The sequence below is a fragment of the Neopelma chrysocephalum genome, unplaced genomic scaffold (genome assembly GCF_003984885.1).
Source record: "Neopelma chrysocephalum unplaced genomic scaffold, ASM398488v2 Primary Assembly neopelma1_83, whole genome shotgun sequence".
Lineage (NCBI taxonomy): Eukaryota > Metazoa > Chordata > Aves > Passeriformes > Pipridae > Neopelma > Neopelma chrysocephalum.
This window is the reverse complement of record NW_020897745.1, coordinates 2645150-2667491: the sequence shown is the minus strand read 5'-3', so window position 1 is coordinate 2667491 and position 22342 is coordinate 2645150. Positions and strand designations below refer to the sequence as shown.

General features: G+C 43.1%; 2 protein-coding genes and 1 non-coding gene across 3 annotated transcripts in view; 2 read left to right on the top strand and 1 right to left on the bottom strand.

Moving 5' to 3' along the window:
• The window catches only part of POLR1A (RNA polymerase I subunit A), a 32446-nt gene extending 26998 nt beyond the window's left edge, over positions 1 to 5448 (bottom strand). The window contains exons 1-6 of the mRNA XM_027691263.1: positions 5273 to 5448; positions 4417 to 4621; positions 2617 to 2766; positions 2419 to 2526; positions 1406 to 1491; positions 1194 to 1303 (exon numbers count right to left, since the gene is read on the bottom strand). Of these exons, the coding sequence (XP_027547064.1) occupies positions 1194 to 1303; positions 1406 to 1491; positions 2419 to 2526; positions 2617 to 2766; positions 4417 to 4621; positions 5273 to 5349 (736 nt within the window). The 5' untranslated portion in view covers positions 5350 to 5448. The remainder of the gene's footprint in view (positions 1 to 1193; positions 1304 to 1405; positions 1492 to 2418; positions 2527 to 2616; positions 2767 to 4416; positions 4622 to 5272) is intronic.
• A 104-nt stretch (positions 5449 to 5552) lies between these two features.
• Positions 5553 to 22253, top strand: PTCD3 (pentatricopeptide repeat domain 3). Its single transcript, XM_027691235.1, has 24 exons — positions 5553 to 5648; positions 7035 to 7084; positions 7749 to 7788; positions 8460 to 8505; positions 9218 to 9286; positions 9730 to 9834; positions 10216 to 10339; positions 11010 to 11128; positions 11872 to 11945; positions 12247 to 12334; positions 12426 to 12486; positions 12772 to 12854; positions 13518 to 13662; positions 14256 to 14306; positions 15144 to 15227; positions 16017 to 16045; positions 16331 to 16434; positions 17139 to 17217; positions 17311 to 17401; positions 18066 to 18151; positions 18784 to 18932; positions 19772 to 19813; positions 20702 to 20860; positions 21572 to 22253. The coding sequence occupies exons 1-24, from the start codon at positions 5557 to 5559 to the stop codon at positions 21648 to 21650; spliced, it is 2049 nt and encodes a 682-aa protein (XP_027547036.1). The 5' UTR covers positions 5553 to 5556; the 3' UTR covers positions 21651 to 22253.
• Positions 12559 to 12700, top strand: LOC113971423. Its single transcript, XR_003535545.1, has one exon. It is a non-coding gene; the product is annotated as a small nucleolar RNA SNORD94 (small nucleolar RNA).
• Positions 22254 to 22342: the final 89 nt, after the last annotated feature.

Here is a 22342-nt window from a genome sequence, read left to right as displayed (position 1 = left end):
CAAACCAGGAGTCAGCCTGCAGCTGGGGAATGTTTAAGTGGGCTTCAGGTACTCCCAGTGAGATCGAGGTTCCCACGAAATAGCACCAGTCAGCAACCCATCCATATTCTAAGTGAGAGTCTGGCTGGCTGTACTTTGGAAAGGAAAGTAAGCACATGGTTTTGCTACTGAAGAGCAAAAAAAGATCATTTTTTTTCAAAAACAAAGCCAGAGATTTTAGATCTTGATTTCCACTTCTCTTGCAGGCCAGCCCCTTGTGCCCCAGGGAAGTCAGAGTACACAACTTGATGAAAGGCAATTCTCTCATGACCTCAGATAAAGGTTTCCTATTCTTCTTTTGGCTACGGTCCAGAAAACCAGATTTTTCCACACTGAAACTTCAATTCCCCATTCACCTAGAAAAACTTTCCATCCCTTAGACAGAAATGCATCAATGTCAAGGTTAAAAGCACTCCCTCTGAGATTAAACTGTGACACAGGCTATGGAGAATGCACATAACTGTGTGATCCATCCCATTTCGGAAGATAAGACACTTCACATTGTGCTTCTTCAGTCACAACTCCAGAGATTTAATCTAGTATTTAAACTACAGAGTAGCAAACAAAATAAAGTCTCTATGGAGACCTTTTCTAAGGGTTGAATAACACGCAAAAATCTGCTTCAATTCTATCTCATTGTGTAAACAGTCAAGGATACAAGAGGAACAAAGTAAGTTTAAATTGATTCAACACTAAATAATTAAACCCGAAAAGTGTCACCTAGTTTCTTTTCTGTCTTTTCCTCTTTAAGAGGATATTCTTTCATAAGAGTTAGTATTGTCTGATTTTTCTTTCTGAAGTAAGATTGGTCATCTTCCTCCTAGGTAATTTTTTATCTAGCTTCTCTGTTTCAAAAATCTAGCAGAAAATCATCTACTTGCCAAAAATGAGGTGCCCCAAAACCACCCTAAAACTGACACAGCTTATGCTTTTGTACTTCTTTTCCTGACACACAGACACTTGCAGGTGCAAAGCATAGAAGACTTGCCAAGAGAAATTTAATGGAATAAGGTACTCCCCAGCTTCTGAGCTTACTTTTTTATTTAGGTTTTTTATAAATGAGTCACAAGTGCATAGTCAGTGCTAGGAACCTGTTCCCCTTTAATGCAGGAAAAAAAGTGCAAACACATTTAAGTAGGAGACAAATATTTTACCTGCTGGTTCATCCAGAATGCCTCCCTCTCCTGACTTATGGTACACTGTAGAAGGATAGGTTACTGTCAGCTTGCTGTTATGCTCCTTTCTCACCAGTGATCTTCTGGATCTTAAAAAAAAAAAATCAAACAGGAAAGGCAGACAAAAGTTAATAGAAATACAATATTTAACTTCACACTGGCTATTTACTTCCTCATGTAGTTAAACTTACTTGCAGTTTGGGCATTTCTTTGAACTCATATGTGCTTTCCAGAACTGTGCTATCAGATTATTTCGACAGTCACATACATTTTTGACCTGATAAAGAAAAAAAACCCCAACATAAAAATAATGAAAATAGTAAAATTAAATGAAAGTAATAAAATTATTCATTTAAAATTATACAATTTACATTTACTATCAACAGGGACGTTATTAGTATCAATGCACACACCCCCTTGTACTGATTTGATTCATGCCCTGTGTTCATCATCTTCCCATATTTGCTGGAAATATAACCCCTCAGTGCTCACCACCCTCCTTTTTAAACTTATTTCATAGTTATAATTCAAAGCTTTTCTCTAATGATGACTTAAGAAGGTAGAAGAATGATAAAAATCACTTCTTTTGACTGCTCACAAATGTGTGATTTACCAAGTGCTTAAGCTTAGATTTGGAACAAGTGATTAGGAATTAAACTTGGCTTATAAACAAATCTGCTCAAAGATCTTAAACCTTCAAATATATTCTTCACTCATATTTGCCTTTACTAACAATGTACATTAAACTACATTTAAATGGAAATTAGAATTCTAGATTCTTTCTAAATTCTAAAGTCTTTCTAAAAATTTCACTGTAAGTAATTCTGTAAGTTTGCTGGATGCACGAGTTCTCAAAATATGTTCTACAGCTCAAAACAGCTGGAGCATCATACAGAGAAGCATCAAAAGTGTAAGTAATGTACTGACAGCAGTATCAGACTTTTATGTGGTATTTACACCATCAACATATTTCCCTACAAAAATACTGTTTTCCAGAAACCTAACAGTTATGCTAACAGGAAATAAAATCTTTTTTAAGTTTAACTTCAGACATTTCACTCAAAAAGCCATCTAAACCTAACACAGTTCAGAACTCCAGGACAAAATCCAGCACCTACACAGTCAAAGACAGACTCTCTTCTGCACATTACTATTTTAAGAGCACAAACCCCGAGATCTCAGGAAAAGCACTGATTGTACTTACATTTGAACACTGATCTCTTGTTTGAGAGCTCTGTAATATCTCCTGAACGTGGTGATTTAGCTCCTCTTCGATTTCTGAACCTGTTGCGTCTGCACATTGCTCTAAAAACTAAAAGGAACAGAATAACAGAAATGGGCACAGCTTTATAGTTATGGTACCAGGAACTCCAAGAGGGATGGAGCAATACACAGTACTTGCCCTGTTCAGAATGATTTCAAGATCATAGACAGCATGAAGCAACCCCTTCTCCAGCACCTTCAGCTGACTCAGCAGCAGGTGAACCACGGCTCGAGTACATGTCAGCATGTGACAGTTCAAACAAGAACCTCGGATCAGAAGGTATAATTTCTGGAAAGAAAAGGGAAAGAAAAGGTTATCCTGGTAGATTTACTAGCTAGCACAGTAAGCAAGTTGATAGATTTGTTTGGAATTAAAGACAGTGTTACTATAATTGAGAAATTAGAGTAATTGTTAATCATAAAGAATTGGACTGAGGGAAAAAAGATCTTTCAACCACACAGACTGATATGCAAAGCATGATCTGTAGATTAACTACCTGCAGGCCACCTACATAACAGATACATGAAACACCTGTCATTTCTACAGCAGCTCTGGGACCAAGGCTGCTCTTACACAGCACAGTGACTACAGCTCCTCACAGCTCATCCCAAAAAGGACAACATGGTACCCAAAACCCCACACACATTAGTAAAATGAAACATTCTGGTCACAAGTACCATCAGTGTCCTTCAAGATTCTTCACACAATCACATTATCCTCAAGATCTGGGGAATTATCAGTGGTTTTTATTATTTAACATAGCTCTGCACAGAGCCCCAGTGGCCCCAAGGCTTGGAATTACTACTGCAGGATTTTTATCCTTGGTCAAATACAAGTATTTCACTCACAAGCTGGAACAAGACTAGAAATGGGATGCAGCTAATCTAACTTTAAAGTGTGTTTTTTTACTCTCAATTAATAGCCTGTGCAGAAGGCAGTAAATGGTGAGATCAGGACCTCAGGAAATTCATCCCGGCTTAGGTTTGTTACAGACTGGATGAATCTCCCTCTGCAAATAGCCCCACTCCTCAGACTCCAGAAAGAGCTAAAAAGCACAATCAGATTATGCATTTAACTTTCAAAAGACCAAAATAAGGCAAATCCTACCCTTACAACCCAGAATTCCTTTTATATTTAAGAGATGACCTTTTGGAAAAACACCCACATGAAGCACTCACAAGAAAGTGCAGTTTGACCATCCCCTGTAGCTTTCAAAACAAGCTTCTAACACCTGTCCCCAGAGATGCACACCAAGTCAAATCTCTGCTCTACAACAGGCATCCCACACACCAGGTAAATGCAACACCTGCAAAACTATGAGAAGCATATGTCTGAATTTCAGATGCAAGAAATCTTCTTGACAGCCGTTATTTTAAATTAAAAATACTGTGTCAGCTCTGCTGACACCAAACTTACAACGCTTTCTTTCCTTTACTTGGCACACCATTGTGTCACAGCATATTACTGGATAGGTTGTTGGGTTCTATGCACGTTGATCCACTTTTCTACAATAAATTATCTGAATTAAAAGGACTTACTGGGCAGAATGTACAGCACAGCTATTTGGAGCAAAAACAGGCCCTGAATGCCCAGGAAGCACTTGGAGAACCTAAGCTAAAAGCAGTTCATGTGTAGTAGTTGTTTGAAGGAAATGGTAATTTTTACTGTGCTATCCATTTAATTAAGGCATGAGACCCCGCAGTCAGTGATCAACATTCCCCCTCACTCAATACTGAGTAAAATAATAGTTACACCAAAGTGTGTATTTTCCAAAAGGTCTATTTGTATTTAACTACTATGACACAACAAACCTTTTCTACTACATTTGCTGTTATTACACTTGGGAGAGAAAACAGATCTTGGCACCCTTACTATTCTCAAGGACTACAACTCTGTGACAGCTTGGGCAGCAGCAAGACAACAATTAATCACACGTACATCAAAGAACAGGGGGTTGTAGACAGTCAGAGGCAGCTCTATGTGGCCAAAATGACCAGGGCAGTTGCTGAAGTTCTGCATGCAAGTTGCACACACTTCCTTGGAGTCCGGAGGTCCCAGAGCCAAGTCGTACAGTCCATTGGCAGCCGGATTCCCCAAGTTATCCAGGTACTGAGGGTTTGTTATGGGTTTGACACTCAATTTCCTGAAGTTGAAAGCAAAGAGTAAAAATCAGCAGCAGCAAACGGCCACATGATGGGCACTTTAATGGTACAGCTAGCATTGGCACTTAGTATTCGTGTGATTTTTTTTAATTGATGAAAACATCTTTTTGAGGGCACTTTGTGCACGGGGAGTTTCTGCACCACTGATTCCATCGTATGGGCACACTTAACTCATACTACAGCAAATATTTCTTTTAAATCTTTAGCCGTTCTATTAAGAAGTCGTGTAATATTAAGAAGTAACACATTTAGCAGCTGTATGATTTTTTTCGTTGATGAAAACATCTTTTTGAGGTGTGCATGCAACGGGAATTTCTGTATCACTGATTCCATCGTCTGAGCACAATCATTCACACCGCAGCAAATATTCCTTTTACATCTTTAGCTATTCTATTAAGAAGTCACGCAGTTTTGTCTGTGTGTGTCCCCTCGAGCTGCAGGAGAGTTTGTACAAAACTCAGTTGCTTCCACCCCGGGGGCCGGTGCGGGCCACGGCTTAGCCGGACCACATGTCCCAGCACGCCCCGCGCCAAAGCCCGCCGCGGCACACCGGCGCCCCCCGCGGGGCACGCTGGGACTTGTAGTCCCCAGCACATCCGCACGGCGGGGGACACGCACACATGGCGCCTCACCTGATCTCCTCGGCCGTGTACATCCCGAAGGACACCCCAACCAGCCGCCGCCACGGCACCACTTTGGGCGGCTTCATGGCGAACCAGTGACTCTTTCCCCGGCCGACACCTGGTCCCGCTCTCCCGCCGGGGGTGCCGCGCCACTGGCAGCACCACGTGCTCAGAGCCGCGGGGGAGGCGGGGCCGGGCGGCACCACTGCCGTGCAGTGGTGGTACCGCCCACACCCCCCTCGGCGCTGGAGTGGTGCCGCCCCGCTCCCAGAGGGCAGCGCGCGGGCAGCAGTATGGCGGCGCGGCGGGTCGGAGCCGGCTGCTGGCAGCGGGCCCTGTGGCTGAGCCGGCGGGGCCGCCTCCCGGGCGGGCGGGAGAGCTACCGGTGAGGGTCCGCCGGGAGGGAACAGCCGGGCGGCGGCGGCACTGGGGAGGAATCGACGGGCGGGGAGTGACGGGAGTGTGGAGAGTGAGGCGGGAAAGGCTGCGCAGGCGCAGTGCCGGCGTTCGCAGTCCGCATGCGCGGTGGCGCCTGGGGCCGGCATGGCTGGGGCGGCGCGAGGGGAGCGCCTTCCCTGGGGCTCTTCCCTGCCTTCACTCGCCTTTCCTGGGACTCTTCCCTACCTTTGGACGGCTCGGAGCCGGTCTGGCAGAGAGTTTTAGCTGTTAAGCGTTTCCTAGAGCTGAGTCTCACGAAAAAACAGATGAACACTTCTCTTACGAAGATAGGCTGAGAAATTTGGGGTTGTTCAGCCTGGAGAAGGGAATGCTGAGTGGAGACCTGGTAGCAACCTTCCAGTACCTGGAGAAGCTGGAGGGGACACTTTGTCGGGGACTGTAGTGATAAGACAAGGAGTAATGGGTACAAATTGAAAGAGGAAAAATTTTGATTAGATATTATAAGAAATTCTTCGCTGGTGAGGCACTGGAACAGGTTCCGCAGAGAAGTTGTGGATGCCCCATCCCTGGAAGTGTCCAAGGCCAGGGAGCAACCTGGTCTGTTGAAGGTGTCCCTGCCCATGGCAGGGGGGTTGGAACTGGATGAGCTTTAAGATCCATTCCAACCCTTAACATCCTATGATTCTGTGAAATCGGGAGGTTTTGTTCAGGGTGTGCCTTAAATGAAAAGGCCCCACTGCACCGGGTCCTCTGTAGGCAAAATATAACTCACATCTGAGGTGGCAAAATCACACCTAATCAGTTTATGGGACTTGCAGGAGCAGCTGGAATTATTCCACTGTGCAGCACAGAACTGTGAATGCACCTTAACAGCACCTCCCTGGGCCAAGGTCAGAGTGGAGGCACTGAGTGCCAGAGGTGTTGGGTTGCTTCCTGAGGAAAAAGAGTAAAAGTATTTTAATAATAGCCTTAGTTTATGTTAAAAGCAGTTGAATGTGAACAGTTGTAAGAAAGACTCAGAGCAGTGCTTTGTGATAGACAGAACTGAGTTTATATTAATGTTCCTCATGCAGTTGGGGTTTGTGTGGTTCTGCAGCTCTGTAGAGACTGGGCATCTGGAACTAAACAGGGCTGATTCCTCTGCATCACAACTCAGGGTCTTCTGCTTGTGTAAATAGTACCCAGGTCTAAAGTACTTTTTAAAAAATACTTTCAATCTGCTTTCAGTTAGATCCTGCCTCTGAAACACAAAGTGTCTTTCCTGATTGATGTTCAGGATTTTCTTTCTAAGGTGCACTCATTGTACAGAATTCCATTAATTGCTTTTGTCCTATTATTGTGATTGCCATAAATTCAAAACTCTGTTTTGTAGGTGCTCTTCGAGCAGCACAGCTCTTGGGAAGGCTGTGGACAATTCAGAAGGTGAGATGTCTTCATTGCTAGTTCCTTGCATATGTTTTTTTTAATCTCCAAAACAACAGAGTGTGTCAGGAGATAAAGAGGACGGGAATGCCCTCCTTCCTCTGCTTGGATTTCCTTTCTCCCTGTCTTCATTGTCATTTGAGTAATTTGGTTCCTCACCTCATCACCAGGCAGCTCTGCTCCAAGAGCATGAACACAAGACCCTTAAGCTGCCTGCCAGCCTTTGCTACTACCATTGCAATAAATTGTGGCCTACATGAGACTGAGGTTTCCAGCTGGATCAGCTGAAATCATTGATTCTCATAGATTCATTTAGGTTGGAAAAGACCTGTAAGATCATTGAGCCCAGCGTTTAACCCAGCACTGCCGAGGCCACCACTAACCATGTCCCCAGGTGCCACATATACACATCTTTTAAATCCCTCTGGGGATGGTGACTCCACCACTGCCCTGGGCAGCCTGTTCCAGTGCTTGGCAAGCCTTTCAGTGAAGAAATTTTTTCTAATATCCAACGTAAACTTCCCCATGTCCAACTTGAGGCCATTTCCTCTTGTCCTATCACTTGTTACTTGGGAGAAGAGATTGACACCCACAGCAATGAGGTCAAGATTTCCTTTGGGCATCTGTTTGTTTCTAATGAGCATTTTCATATTGTTTCTCATAGTAACTCAAGAAGAAATTGTGCTCCCCCGAAGGAAAACATGGTGAGTCTTTACTTTTGGAATATCTCTTTACTTGGAGGCAAATCATTGTTAGACAGCTAAGTGTAGTGTGTCCACCAAATTTAAAAAACAGAAATTCAGGTTCCTGTGTTCTTCGATGCAAAATCCCACCAGTGGTTTTCCTGCTGACTGGAAACTCTAGGAATATTCTTGACTCTTACTCTCTGTGCAGACTGTGTGTGCTCCCTTCCTCGCCTAAACACTTCCATTGGCCTTTCCTTGTTTGCTTAAAAGAACCAAAGTCTTAAGGATCTGCAGTTTTTTGTTGTTTTATTTTTCTTACAAAGACATGTCTTGGAGAGGGCTCTTGAGAGGAGCATTCTGGGGAATTCTTTGTGTGTCTCTTCCTTATGTTCTTTTTTTGATAATTTATTACAAGGGCAGGAGTCATAGCAGGAAACACAGATGCTCTTCTGATTTTCCTGAAAATCTTTTCTTTTTCCTGGGGTGGTTCCAGAACGGAGACCATTTTTGCAGTTGAATTTCCCCTCCCTTTGCGAAAAGTGTTATTTTCTAAGTGCAACAAAAGCATTATTTCCTAGAGCTGAAAATCGTTATGGGTCGGGACAATCCTGTGCTCATTCTCCGTACAATGTAATCCAAATCATTCAAAGTCTGCAGCTGAGTATTAACCAAAGCTCCTCTGTGTTTAGGGATAAGCTGGCAGTGCTCCAGACTTTGGCTTCCACTGTGAACAGGGTGAGTAGTTCTGTTGGTCATGGAAATAGGTTCAGTTGTCCATCTCATGCAATAGCCTTGTGCTGAGGAGGCTCTTAATTTCTACTCTGGCCATAAATGATAGAAGGGACTTTTACATCTGGTTTTTATGGGATTTTCACTTTTGCTCCACATGTTTTCCTGTGTCCTTTAAGCCTCATTCTCATGCTGAGAGCTGCAGTTACCAGTGAAAGCTGCAGTAAGACTTTTGTTAACATCAGGAGCAAGTTCCTTTACTAGTTCAGCTTCCCAGTCCAGAATGCCTCTTCCCAATCTCAGTCCAGAAAGCAAGCCTTGCAAAGTGTAGTGAGTGTCTGCTCTTGCTGGGCAACAGCTGGAAATGCTGTGATGCCATTCTTTAATCCTGTCTATCTTGACTTCTGGGAATTGAATCAAAACCTGCAGGTCTCCTCAGCTTCCCTAGGCTGTTACAGTTGGGGTCCTACTTGATTTGCAGACCACTTGATGCTTGCTGTGTTATAGCTTTGTTGTCACCGTGTTAGCCTGCATGTGTGTAAAATGGAAATACTTTTAAAACTATTTCCAAACAGATTAGGCCTTTTTGAATAAGGGGAACTTCTGTAAGATGTGCATCAGGTGGTGGTTGTGGTGGAAGTATTTATTGTGCTTTAAATTCCATGAGGCCTGTGAACATAACTGGAAGTCTTTCAATCCTGGATTCTTCTTCCTACAGGACCCCACTGCTGCTCATTATATGTTCCAAGATGACCCTTTCCTTATGCCAAGAAATGCAGCCAATTCTGTAAGTATTTCCTTTCAGATCCTTGATAACTTCCCCCCCTCACCTTTGTCTAGGCTATGAAGACTCTTATCTAATTGGAGCCTGGGTTTGATTACAAAAGAAAATGAAGTGTCAGATTTTTTCTTTAGAATTTTCTCTCTAAAATGAGAGATGCTTTTGAGCTTGAGGTAGTGGTACAGGATTTGAGATGTGTGATATAGAACTTTGTCTCTTGACTAAGCAACAAAGAAGTACAGTGACATTTAAGGAACAGACATACTGACATGAATACCAGAATGTTTACCTCGATAACTGTCTTGTGCCTGTGATTTTAATAAGTTGAAAACAAAGCATGAGTTTAATTTGATCCCATCAGAATGTTCAGAGTTACAGAAAATGTTTCTCCTCACTCTTGGCCTTGTAATTTGTGTTTATTCATGTCATTCTCTCTAATTTCTCTGCAGCGTCTGTATTCGTTGTCAAAGGAGTCCGGGAAAAATGCTGCAAAATACATCATTAAGAACTTCCCTCAGTATTTTGACAAGACTTTTGCAGAGCCCAACGTACCAGTAAGCTTTTTGCTTTTAATTTTCATTGTATTTGTACTTTGTCAGTGTCAGACTGGTCCAAAGGTAACATAAAAGGATGATTTTGCAAACTCTTTTGCAGACTGCTATGAAAGCAGCACTGTGTTTCTATTATGAAGTGAACATTTTTCCTTGGGAGTTCAGTATTATATCAGGTTCTTGAGACAAAAGTAAGAAGAGCAATGTTGTTTAGATGGCACAAAAGTGAGGGATGAGGATGTGTGTGGTCCTTCATCAGCAAAAGGACTGCTGTTGTTAGGCTGCAAGCAGTGTGTTGGGTGAAGACTAAGGATATTTAGTTAGTGGTTTAGTGATAGTTCAGGCAAGGTTTGAGCTCACGACTAACTTTCTCTTTGCTTTCAGTGCTTGATGCCTGAGACTCTTACACCTCAGATTGAAGGAATAAGTGAGGAAGCTCTGAAGGAGCGTATCCACCTCAGAAGGGTGAAAGAGTCTGTGGACATGTTCGATCAGCTTGTACAAGCAGGTATGTGGTCACCTGCCAGATTCTGCAGTAGAGCTCTGCTTAAATTGTGCCAAAAATGTTTTAGTAGCTGTCACAGGCCATGGGGACAGTTTTGTGACTGTGTTTCTGCCTTTCACAACCGACTCTGGTCTGGCAAAGTGGTTCTCTAGAGTTATTGGAGAATAATCCAATCGTAGCCACTGCTTCTCTTGTGTGTCACTTTGGCAATAGGGAGAACAACTGATTTCTTGAACAGGAAGCAGATGAAATCCTTTTCCTATGTTGGTTTTAAATCTGTTTCATAGAAAGTGAAATGCATAAAATTGTCTTCACAGCAGAGTGTATCCCAGGAGAAGTTATGTAAAGCACTAGAAATTTCAGATGTTGTTTTGGTCTTGTGCTGCCTCACAGCTGCCTCTTCCCTCTCCCACCTGATCAGGAAAACTCTACCCTTTCAGTGGCTTCAGCAGAAAAACAAATACTCTTAAGTCAGTGTTAAAATTGTCTCCTGTGATGAGGGGGTTCATGGCAGTACTGTTGTCACACCCAGTGTTTACAGACTTGCTAGAGAATGTCCTTGTGTTGAAAGAGAGCAAAGTGGTGTAACTGGGTGCCCACATTTTTTCTGATATGGCTGCAGAATGTGCTCTTTACTTTCTCTGTGATTGTCGTAAATCCTCGTTTTCTAAAGGTACCCCTGTGTCTCTGGAGACCACAAACAGCCTTTTAGATTTGTTATCCTTCTATGGAGATGAAGAATCTACTTCTGAAAAGGAGGAAGAAGCAAAAGAAGATTTGGAAGAACCAGGGGTATGAAAAAACTGTTGATCTCTAATAATTTGTTTCATACGCGGTGGGAGCATATGAAGATGATGTCAAGTTTTTTGTACTTTGACAACTTGCCTGGTAGATGGTTTGAGGTGGGTCAGATGCAGTCAGCATTCCCAGAAGATAAGTGTTATAAAAATCCAGTATCTGACCTAGTAATAACAGTAGTTGGTGTAAAGCTGAACTAAGTAGATGAAACCCTGTCTTGGCTTAGTTCTGCTGAGCTGTGCTTAAATAACTGTTTCTCCCTGACAGCCTTGTTTTTACAGTTGCCTGCAAAGAAGACCTCTAGTAACTCTAGTGTAGATCACCTAGGTAATTTTCTTCCAGTCTGAACCATGTCAACTGGATTTTAATGAAGTTGAGAGCTCCTTGTGTGACATCAGAGTATTAGTTTGCAGGGGACAGTAGTAGATGTGCTGTCCCTGGGAAGAAAGGGTTCTACAGAATATTTGCTATAGTCTAATGATTCCCACCAACTCCACAAATACATGTAATTTATCATGTTAGTACGTTTAATAACATAAATGTTCTTAATCTAGTTACCGATTCCTGAACATTCTAATAGAAAATATAATAGAAGTTATTTTTATGTAACCTATTAAAAAACACCTTTGGTAATATAAATTGCTGGTGAACTTCTGTGTTGTTGCCAAATCTAGTCATTTGATGTTTAATCACAGTTTTGAACTCTGAGAAACTTATTTCTACAAAAATCTCTCCAGGTGAATGCTTCAGAGCAGAAGGCTCCAAAGAGACAATTCCAAAGAGGTTCACAGTCATCTGGCCCTAGCTGGAGGTATAGAAAATGTTGCCAATATTCCCACATTCAGTGGGTTGTGCACGTGCATCGTTGTTACTAAGACAATTCAAGTCTTTAGCAGCCCATACTCACATGTGTTACTTGTTAAATACATCTGTGTTAAAGTGTTTATGGAAATCTGATGATTGTAGAACAGCTCAAAGTATCACAAGTAATTTGGTATTTGACTGTCAGCCACTGGAGGTACAGCCCCTTGTTTTGCTCTGCATGTTGAATCCTTTTCCTAAAGTTAGCCTCTATTTCATTCTTCAACATTTGGCTTATTCCTTGATTCTAGGGAGAACAACCATGCCGAGAGGATATTTAAGATAATGCCAGAGAGGAATGCACACTCCTATTGCTCAATGATCCGTGGGATGGTGAAGGTAAAGTTATTCTTCGGTGCTGAGGGATTTTTTTTCAGCTTGTGAAATCTCAGTCATAGAGGTTGTTTATTTTTATTGGGTTTTTTTTCAGCATGGGGCTGCTTCTAAAGCTTATGACATGTACATCAACATGCTGAATGAAAGGCACAAGGGTGAGTGTCTCCTTGTTCTTTGTGATCTTCTAAGTACCAGAACCCCGTGTTGGGTCTGTGAGTGTTTGTTCCATGGCAGTGATGATTGGCGCAGGGGTACGGACCTCAGCTGGATCATGGGAGCTGAGTGCAGACTGGTGGTTTCAGTGCAGCTGGCATGTGGCTGGCTCGCTGCAAACAGGTCTGCATGAGACTTTGCCAAAAGCTGAGCCATGTTGGAACAAGCTGTTTTCTTACAGACTTAATAAATTGTCAGTTAAAGTGGATTATCTTACATTTTTCCAGCTGATGTGCACACCTTCAACGCACTGATCAGGGCAGTCCCATATCTAAAGGAGAGGTTCATAGAAAGATGGGAATTAGCCAAGGTAAGGAGGGTAGAGCAGAAGAGGTGGGGAAGGGGCAAGAGTGTAGGATCTGGGTCTGCTTTACCATTAAAATTTTGCAGTTAAAAAAGCAAGAGCTTTGCCCCAAAATACTAATTTCTGCTGCAAAGGAAGTTCTCTAGTTTAAATATAAAAGCCAACTATGGAGGAGTGGCAAATGTACAAAATCCAACCTTGCCCTTGCAGAGTGGTTTACCTTGTGAGAACATACCTGATCCAAGAACTGCTTGAACAGAAAGTAACTGAGGATGTTATGCTGGGAGATAAAATAAACAATTTCAGATGAAAGCTCTTTGAATCGTAATTCATGGTGTTGTGATGGAAATTTTGAGGGATAACATATGGGGCTTCAGTTTTAATGACATAAGATCAGTAAGGAGAAGTAGTATGTAACTAAAAAAATTTTCTTGATGTTCTAGACACAATTCTCCAAGATCTGATCCTCTGTAATGTTGTAGCCTTGGGTTTTGGTCAAAGTAACTAAAAATCAGACAGTACTCCCTCAGTAAATGATCAGTTAAAGCGAAGTTGGTTACCTGAAGGGGATGAGAAGGACTAGGTTGAGGAAATATGTATAACCTGCCTGAAAGCTGAACTGCAGTCTGTAACATGTGAAGCACTAAGGATTTGGGTATTTTTTTTAAGGAATTCCTGACTCACATGGCCCAACAGGAAGTGCAACCAAATCTGCTAACTTTTAATGGTTTACTGAAGACTCTGAGAAGATGTGGTGGTGTGGGCAGAAATATGTGTATAATGGTATTGAAGGAAATGGAAGCACTTGATATAGGTAAGAGAACCAGAATATTTATTGTATTCAGTGGTTATTATATTCCAGTGCCAACTGCAGGATAGAATAGTTAAGTAGCACACAACACAGGGATTCCTGGTTGGAGGGAAGATGTACTTCACAAGCCACCCAAGCCAGTTCAGGTCTATATATCTGCATCTCTACAGAAAAAAAGCTTTTGATCTAGATAATGTTTTTTGATTTCAAATACATGCTGCCAAAAACCAAGGAAATATCTGCACAACTGATTTAATGTGGAGTGTACTGGGCCCCAGTAATGTGCTTCTTGCTAGGCTAAAGACACATTCATGAGCAGAAGGGAAACTAGCTAAAGAAGTATTTTTTGTTTTAATTTACAGCAGAGAAGCCTGGCTGCTCCCCCCATGGAAATGGAGTGTTCTAACTGGTGATCCACTTAGATACCATCTCTCCCAGTTGGGTGTACATGAGGTCTGCTCCAGCATTAGGGTGGACGGGGAGAGATCCTTGAGTAAATTTATGCACACCTGACTGTGAGGGAAGAGGCCGAATTAGAGTCAGGCACAAAGCTCAGCCAGGAATGATGAAGTAACTTCAGTGGTTTTGCTTTTCAGAGCCCAGCCTTGCGACGTATGATCATCTCATCTCGATATTTTACAGAGGCGGTACGTGCGATATCAGCTTGTCCATGGATGTGTCTTGCTCAGCATCTGCTTTAAATGCTTTCCAAATGTCATGGGTGTTTGATTTATGGATTAAAAGACAAGCTCTTACCTGTGTGGTCTTAGTGTTACCTGTGCAGCCTGATTCTGCTTGGGTGGAAAAAAAGCTACAGAGGATGATGAGCTCGTGCAGGGAGCAAATGCTACCCAGTCTCGGTGGAGGCTGGATCTGACCCCAGTGGGTGTGATTTCATGGACTGTGCCACGCACAGGGATGAAATTGCACTGGGATTCTCTTTCTGCAACAGTTCTGTGCACTGGAGCTGTAGTGAAAAATCACTGTCTTAGAAAGCAGGAGGCCAACTGTTCAAGACTCCATGCCCACAGAATTTTGGCCATAGGAAGAGAATAGGCACAGTAGTGTAACTGCAGTCCTTGTGTTTTAAGAAACATAAAGGAACTGCTCTGGAGTCTCTCTGGGTCTGGTTGTGGGGTTTTTTGTATTTTCCCCTTTTAAATTTTTTTGTTTGTTCATTAAATGCTTTGCTTTTCCCAGTGCAGCCTTCTAACAGACAAACTTCAGACCTGTTTGATTCCTTGCTAGAAAACACTTTTCTCTTTCTGAACCTGCCCTATTCAGTTCTGGAAATCTGGCAATAGTAAGGCAAATCTCAGAGCACACAAAGCTGCAGCTGGTGTGGAGCCCCACAGGAATCATGACACTTGTTTTAAATCATGTTACTTGTTTCCATTTCCATGTTGTATTTGCAGGCTGATGCTCTTCACTAAGGAAGTGATAGGCACAACTGAGATGTGTTGCTTTGTCTCTTTGTCCCACAGTTGATCTTCCCCAATCAGGCATCATCTCTGAGGTGTTAGATGAGGTTGCAAAGAGAAGTTTCACTCCCCAGGACCCTGATGATGGTAAGGTCTTCCATGTATCTGGCAATTTGCATTGGGTAAGCTTGGGTGAAAAGATACCTATGAATGTCAGATAGCTTTACTCAGCTAGGAAAAATGCATGCACCTTGCTTCTCAGTCCCTTCTGATACCCTTTGGAGACAAAGAAGGACAAATTCCAGTGCCAGAAATTGTGCTGTGCATTGGTGCACTAGCTTCTGTGTGGAAGTAGGAGTGTAATCCATGTGAATGAGCATTTGGGCTCCATAGAATTAAAAAACCCCAAGGCTATCTACAAGACTAGTTTAAGGAGGAACATCAGGTAGCAGCTTCGTGATACACATCTGGTGAATGGCAGGTTTTTGTTGTAGTGTGGTGTGAGTTTTCCTATTCTAGTTCTTCCTAATCCTTTTCAGAAAATGTCAGGAAATAAAACTTCATGGAAAACTGAAGAAAACTGTAGAAGGGGTATTAGGTAATTCTACCAGCTGTTTTTTTTTTTTTTTTTTGGTCTTTGGAAAGAATCATGGAAATAGGCAGAATGTTGTACACCTTTGTTTGCTTCTCTCTGCTACGTGTGTTACACTGTTTCTTTCTGTGCTCTAAGCTGTTGCCAGAAGGATATAAAAGCCACCCAACTCCTGCCACACCAAAGTTTCTGCCTAGAAAGTGAAAATCCCCGCTACAGTGCCAAACTCAGTTACAAATTGAGCTTTCTAATTGAACATGTCTGTCCGCTGGGGGGGTGGGTTAATGAGCTTCTGTATGTCTGCTTGGAAGTTTGAAGCTAACAGACTGTTTTCTCCTTTTCAGCCAACTTTTTTTCCACTGCCATGCACGTGGTAAGTGCCTCTTCCCTGCCATCAGAATTCCTTAGAGCTCTCCAGCTGTTTAAGAATTGCCTGTGAGTTTTTCCACCCTGTCATACAAGGCTGAGCTCTCAGTGTCTCCCATTTTCATAATTTCTTGTAACTTTCCCCCATAATTCTGCAGTTCTCGGCCTGATCCCTTCCAAATTGGTAACTTGCATGCCTGTGATGAATGTGTGTACCCTTGTGAAAGTGAGTCTCAGAGGGATGTATGGAGTGGTATATTAGTATGTTTAAAATCCAACTGGTTTGTTGCAGTGCTGTGATCTTAAGGATATCAAGCTTGCCTATCAGTTAAATGAAACAATGGCAAAGGGAGACAACTGGAAATTCTTGGATGTGGACCGGTTAAATGGCTACTGGTGAGTGAAGTGCAGCTTTTATTCAGCATCTTGTATTGTCAGCCTGAGTACAAACTAGGATTTGAACATGGAACACCAGGTGGTTATTGCATGTGCAGCTTGGGAATTGGGTCCCTCTTAAGAACAGTGATTCCTTAGGATTTATTTTCGGTTTTCAAACTTGTCTTGGAGCATCAGTTTATCTCAATACTTATCCAACAGTTAGACCAAGCAGTTGTATTTTCTACAGTCCTTTTGTGCAATTAGCATGGCAGCTTAGGAGGTAACACTGAAATAGCATAATTTCTTAGTGTGGGGACATTTTCCTAGTCAATGCAGTGCATCAAGGACCCAGGCTTGTGTTGTGAACTTGACAAGTAACAAGGTTAATTTAGTTCAGTTCTTAAAGTGCTTCTTAACCAGAGGTTGTATTTGAGACAGACTCACATAGCTCAAACCTGGCATCAGGCAGGGAGACGGCTTTTTTTTTTTTTTTTTGAGATCTTAAAATGCAGTGGTCTAACTTCTGATTAATTCTGCCAGTTATATAGTGTCAGCATTAAGTTCTCTCAAAAAAAACCCACTGCTGCTTTTCTGTTTGTATGGAGTGTTGAAATCACACAGTGAAACTTCCCTGGTCTGCAATACAACTCTGATCAGCACACCATCATTTGCTGGTGTTTGTCTAATCATTACTGAATTAGGACATTCTGTCTCTCCTCTAGGTCAAAGTTCTTTTCGTTGTTGTGCATGATGGAACAAATTGAGGTTGTGTTGAAGTGGTACAAGGAAATGTCGCCTTCGGTAAGTGTGTGCTGGGCTGAATGAGCTTCAGAGCTTTAGTCTGGAGAAATGGAGCAGTTACAGGTGACTGAAATGATTCTCTTCCTTCATCAGCTCTTCTATCCAACTCCTAAAAATATATTGGACCTCCTTCAAGCACTGGATGCAGCCAACCAGCTGGAAGTGATCCCTTCAGTCTGGGAAGGTTAGTGATGGCCTCATGGACAGTTTGTTTGACAGATGTCAGGAGCAGTGCAAAGTGGGAGTGGGTTTGGGAACTTCCCATTGCTCAGAGTAGCCATGATAAGGTGCACTGGAATGAGGGATGTTATTCCTTAGTGCATTGGTAAGGCTGTTGTATTAAAGGCAGAACCAATAGCACAGACTATCCTAGAGATCATGGCTGTGTCACAGTGCAGTGTCAGTGTCCTAGGAAACTGAGTGCTTACAGAGAGTAGTACTTCAACCAGCAGCCCAGGTTTATCTCGTCTTAATTATTTTCCTGTTTTTTGCCCCTTAAAAAGAGGAGACAATAAAGCAGATACAGGTTTAGCACACAGAAAATGTCCAACCGTCACCAACACTGAGGGGTGGTTCTTTTAGGGATCCTTGGCAGAATGATGACAGCACTAATTTGTAGTTAAAATTAAAGCTTTATTTTCTTAACAGGATATTATGATTAACATAGCACAGAATCTGTAATCAGAACAGCACAGGATTTCTATAAGCTAAATCAGTGTAGTGCAATTTTACAAGTAGTAAAGGACAAAATTATATAGCAACCCTTGGTTTGGGGTATCTAATCACCTGGACCCTCTGCAGATCAGGTCAAATCTTAATCCTACCAACTACTGCCTTTCTCTAAACAGATGTGAAACAGTTGGGGTTTACCAGGAAACAAGAGCTGTTGGAAGAGTTATTGTCTTTGATGAGCAGGGACCAGCACCCAGATGAGGTAAGGAAGCTGATGTGGTTTAACCCCTGTGAACAGCTGAGCACCACACAGCTCACTCCTCTCCAGTGGAAGGAACTGGGACTGTAAAAGTACAAAAACTCAAGGAGCTCATTCCCCACTTCCCACTGCAGGGAGGTGTTCAGCCATCCTCAGAAAAGCCAGGCTCCTGGAAAGCTCAGGTGTAATAACCCTGTGTTACCAACACACTTTTCATCCCAAATCCAAAACACAGCCCCACAGAAGCTACTGTGAAGAAATTTAACTCTACCTATAGAGAAACCTCAAATTAACAGAGGAGGATCACTTCCTTAACAAGGTTTGGAAAGTAATCCAACCCAGCCAGCCAAATCTCCGGGGAAGCACTTGGCAGAATTCAGGGATTTTTGCCAAGGATTTCATTGCAGTAACTGGCTTCTCAAGCTGCAGAGTGTTAAAGGCAGGCAGATGCGATCCAAGCCACCTTGGATCTTGCCTAGTGGGGACAGTTGCCCTGACAGAAGTGAAAGATTGTTCTAACTGCTGCTAATTCCCAAATTTAAATCACATACGGAGCAAGCCTGTACGAGAAATTGCACTGAAATGGTTACATTAATTCTAGAGGTTTTGGGATTAACAGCACAATATTTCCACAGATTCAACTGGCATTTGCCAAGTGTGCTGAAGACATCAAAGCTGCCCATGAGCCTGCTGGGAGGGAGCAGCTCCCGTTGGAATGGACAGGCAGCACTCTGGGCAGTGTGGTGGTGCTGTTCTCCAGGGCTGGGAGGACCCAGGATGCTTGGTAGGTGTGGGCTGTGTGAGCTCTTTGCCTGCTGACGCTGTGACTCAAGGCTTGATCACAAAAATCAAAAGCTGAAGACTGATTGCCTTGGAATGCAAGTGCATTCCTGCTGGGAATATGATGGGGGGTTTTTTTAATGGCATTGTTCATTCTTGGCACCAGGTTACAGTTGTCTGTCTCAGAAATGGTTTAGAAGTTAACGTAGTAGCTGGTGTAGAGCTTCATACAGCTGCTTATGGCAAGGTGGGGTTTGATAATCACTTCCCTGAGTGCTGCTGATTGCCCACAGCTTCCCATTCCCTGATTTTTTTTTGAACTCTTTGGATTTCAAACTGCTAAAGAGATTAATTAGTTTAATTAGAATTAACCCTAATTAAACTCTAAAGAGACTGTTTTTTAGAGCTCTCCAGTACCTAGAATTTACTGTCTTACATGCTCTGAACTTAGAAAGGAGGTAAAAATACCCAGCTTCCAATTTAAGGTTTGAGCTATTTTTGTTAAATACAGATGTTTCCTTTGCACTTATTTATTTAAAACAAAGAAGTGGCAAGTACCCTTCTAAAAGTATGTAATATTTTAAAGGAAACTTGCCACCAGCTACATTTTCTATATATTCTGCACTAGTTTTAGATATTCTGTGTTAAAATAATCAATGAAGGTATCTGGTACAGATTGCACCTGCAAGAATATGGCATGGGCTCCTTTCAGATCTGTGGGGAATATTTCATGAATGTAAGCTTACTTGTGTTTAAATGGAGGCTCATCCAAGAGATTTAATACCTGTCTGTTCCTGTGTTATGTGGGGTTTTTTAATTAATATTTCATTTTCTTTTGAATAGGAACATGATGGAGCATTTCCAGCAAGCCAATAGGATTCCCACGTAAGTATCTTTGGGTTCTTCAGGTACTGAGTTTCCCATTTGGCTGAGATCCTGCATTTCTGTTAGAGAGTCATGGAACAGTTTGGGTTGGAAGGGACCTTTAAAGGTCAGGTAGTCCAACCCCCAGTAATAACTGACAGTAGTGGTCCATTTGCTTCCAAAACATGAGTGTGTGTCTGTCTCTGTGAGCATGGCTGTTTATCCAACAGATATATTCCAAGACCTTTCTGTCTCAAAACATGTTGAAAAGTGAAGTGGGAGGGGGTTAAGTGGTTGGCCATTGAGATGTCAGAGAATGAAGCTCTAGGCCACGGAGAGCTGATGAACTCAGCAGTACAGATCAGTCTGAGCAGGACTCTTGAGAACATCTGGTTTCCCACGTGCTCAAAAAAAATCCACTGTGCTCTTAAGCAAGCACAGGTGCTTCAGAGGTGCCTGGATTCCTGAAGACACATTTATCCTAAATCTTAGGTGGTTTTCTGTTAGGCTACAACAGTTTGTTTGTCTCAAGATTTCAAGGGGGGAAAACCTGTTTGAAGTAGAACACAATTTCTAAGGAATTGTAATGTCTTTTGTATGGGTGGGTTTTTTAACATAAAAATATAAAATTGGAGCTTGCCCGAATGAACACCACGAGTGTGTGTGGTACCAAGGGCCACACACCTGGTGTCACTCAGTGCCTGCCCTGTTCTGCTAGGACAGGAGTTCCCACCTCACCACATTGGTACAGGGTGAAGGCTGAAGTGAAATTCCAGGCAGGAGCAGAATTGGGCTGCTTAAGTGATCTGAAAATGTCACCTCCTCTCCCTGTCTAAAGCACAGGCTGTAAATTAGTGGCCACCTCACCTGGGATCCCATGAACAGTCACCTGTGCCTTTGCTTTTGCAGTGACAAGGTGATGGATGAGTTCCTGAGCTGTGCTAAACAAACCAATTGCCCCGATGAGGCCATTAAGCTGGTAAAGCTGGCAGCTTCCCTTGGCCTGCCTTCATCCCAGAGGCTTAAAAGCAGAACAGAGGAGGAGTTTGAACTCTCTGAAGCACAGAAGTAAGTTGGAGCACTTCATGTTACTGCTTAAGGGGTACAGTAGAGACAGAGTGTTGGGGGGTAATTCCTGTGGAAAGATTTCTCTGACAAGGGAGCAGAGAACTGCCTTCAGGATGATGTGCTGGTGTGTTGAGGGGACTGAAATGGCTCCTCAGTTTTTGATTCCATGCTGTATCCACCCACCTAGGAGGGAAGGGAACTTTCCATGATGGGGAGTTAGCCTTATCCACTGCTCAGACCTGCTATTACCTTTCTTTCCCAGAATCTTTTCCTAGCTGGGTCTGTCCACCTCAGAGATGCTGCTGCAGCCTAGTAAAGGCAGGGGGGTGGTACAGGAGGGCCCTGCACTGGCCCCCAGGTTCTGAGAGTCATGGTCACCTCTGGCCAGGCACCACTGCTCACTGCTGAGCTGCTGCAGCCAGGCTCAGATGATGGGCTGAACCTTGAGGGACCACAGTTTGGAGCCTGTTCTGGTCCAAGGGAATAAATAAAGAGAAGCCCAGCAGCTGGCCCAGAACTTTGGAGGTAACTGAAGTAGTCTGCTCTTCCAAGAGAATGTGGATGTACTTCCACCAAATGCTGGGCGGACCTTTGAGGACAAAAGGCATCAGACAGCCCATCGTGTTCTCTTTGGAGGGTGTTTGCCCTGTGTTTTGGATTTCTCTTTTCAAGCAAAAGTCACAACTGTTTACTGAATGTTTTACATCACAGGAAGACTTTGGAGAGCATCAAGTGGGACGGTGACAGCAGTGACAGTGACAGCAGCGACAGTGACAGTGACCGTGAGTAGCTGTCCCTCTTGCCTTCCTTGGGAAAACTGGGAGCAGCCACTGCTGTGACGCCAGGAGGCTTCTGTGAAGAGTGGAATTCCTGAAGGAATGGCTTCTGGAAGGTGCTGCAACACTGCTGAGCACTGGGTGTTCTGATACGGGACCTGCTTGGAAAGACACGTTGTCCTGGTTGGAGCAAGCGAGGAACTGTCCTGTTAAATCTTCGTGGTCACTTGGGACACAGCATGGGCTGCACCCAGAGCCTCTTGCACAGCACACCTGCATGGGCTGGCTCCAGCCTGTGAGAACAGCATCACTGAGGTACCAGGGGCTGCAGGAACAGGGGTGCTCTGCATCCTGGAGGCTGCTCAGCAGGTGCAAGACTTCCCCTGGGCGTCTCACAACTTGACCCTGCACCAGATTTAATGCATTTCCATCTAACTTAAATGAACTACTTAAATACCGAGTTTACTCTGTATGTGAACACTGCAAGTAATGCAATACTCATCACCTGTGGTGTTATTCCTCATCATTTCGGTGTTTTGGGACAGGCTTTGAACTGTAGATGTTAAACTACACTTTGTACAGCTGGAGCCTCTGCCTAATAAATGGCTGACATTAAAGCTGGCCGTGTTCTCATAATCCCTTGAGCAAAACTGGTGATTACAAAACGTTGCTACTGCTCTGTGAGAAAGTGAAGTTCATGCAGAAT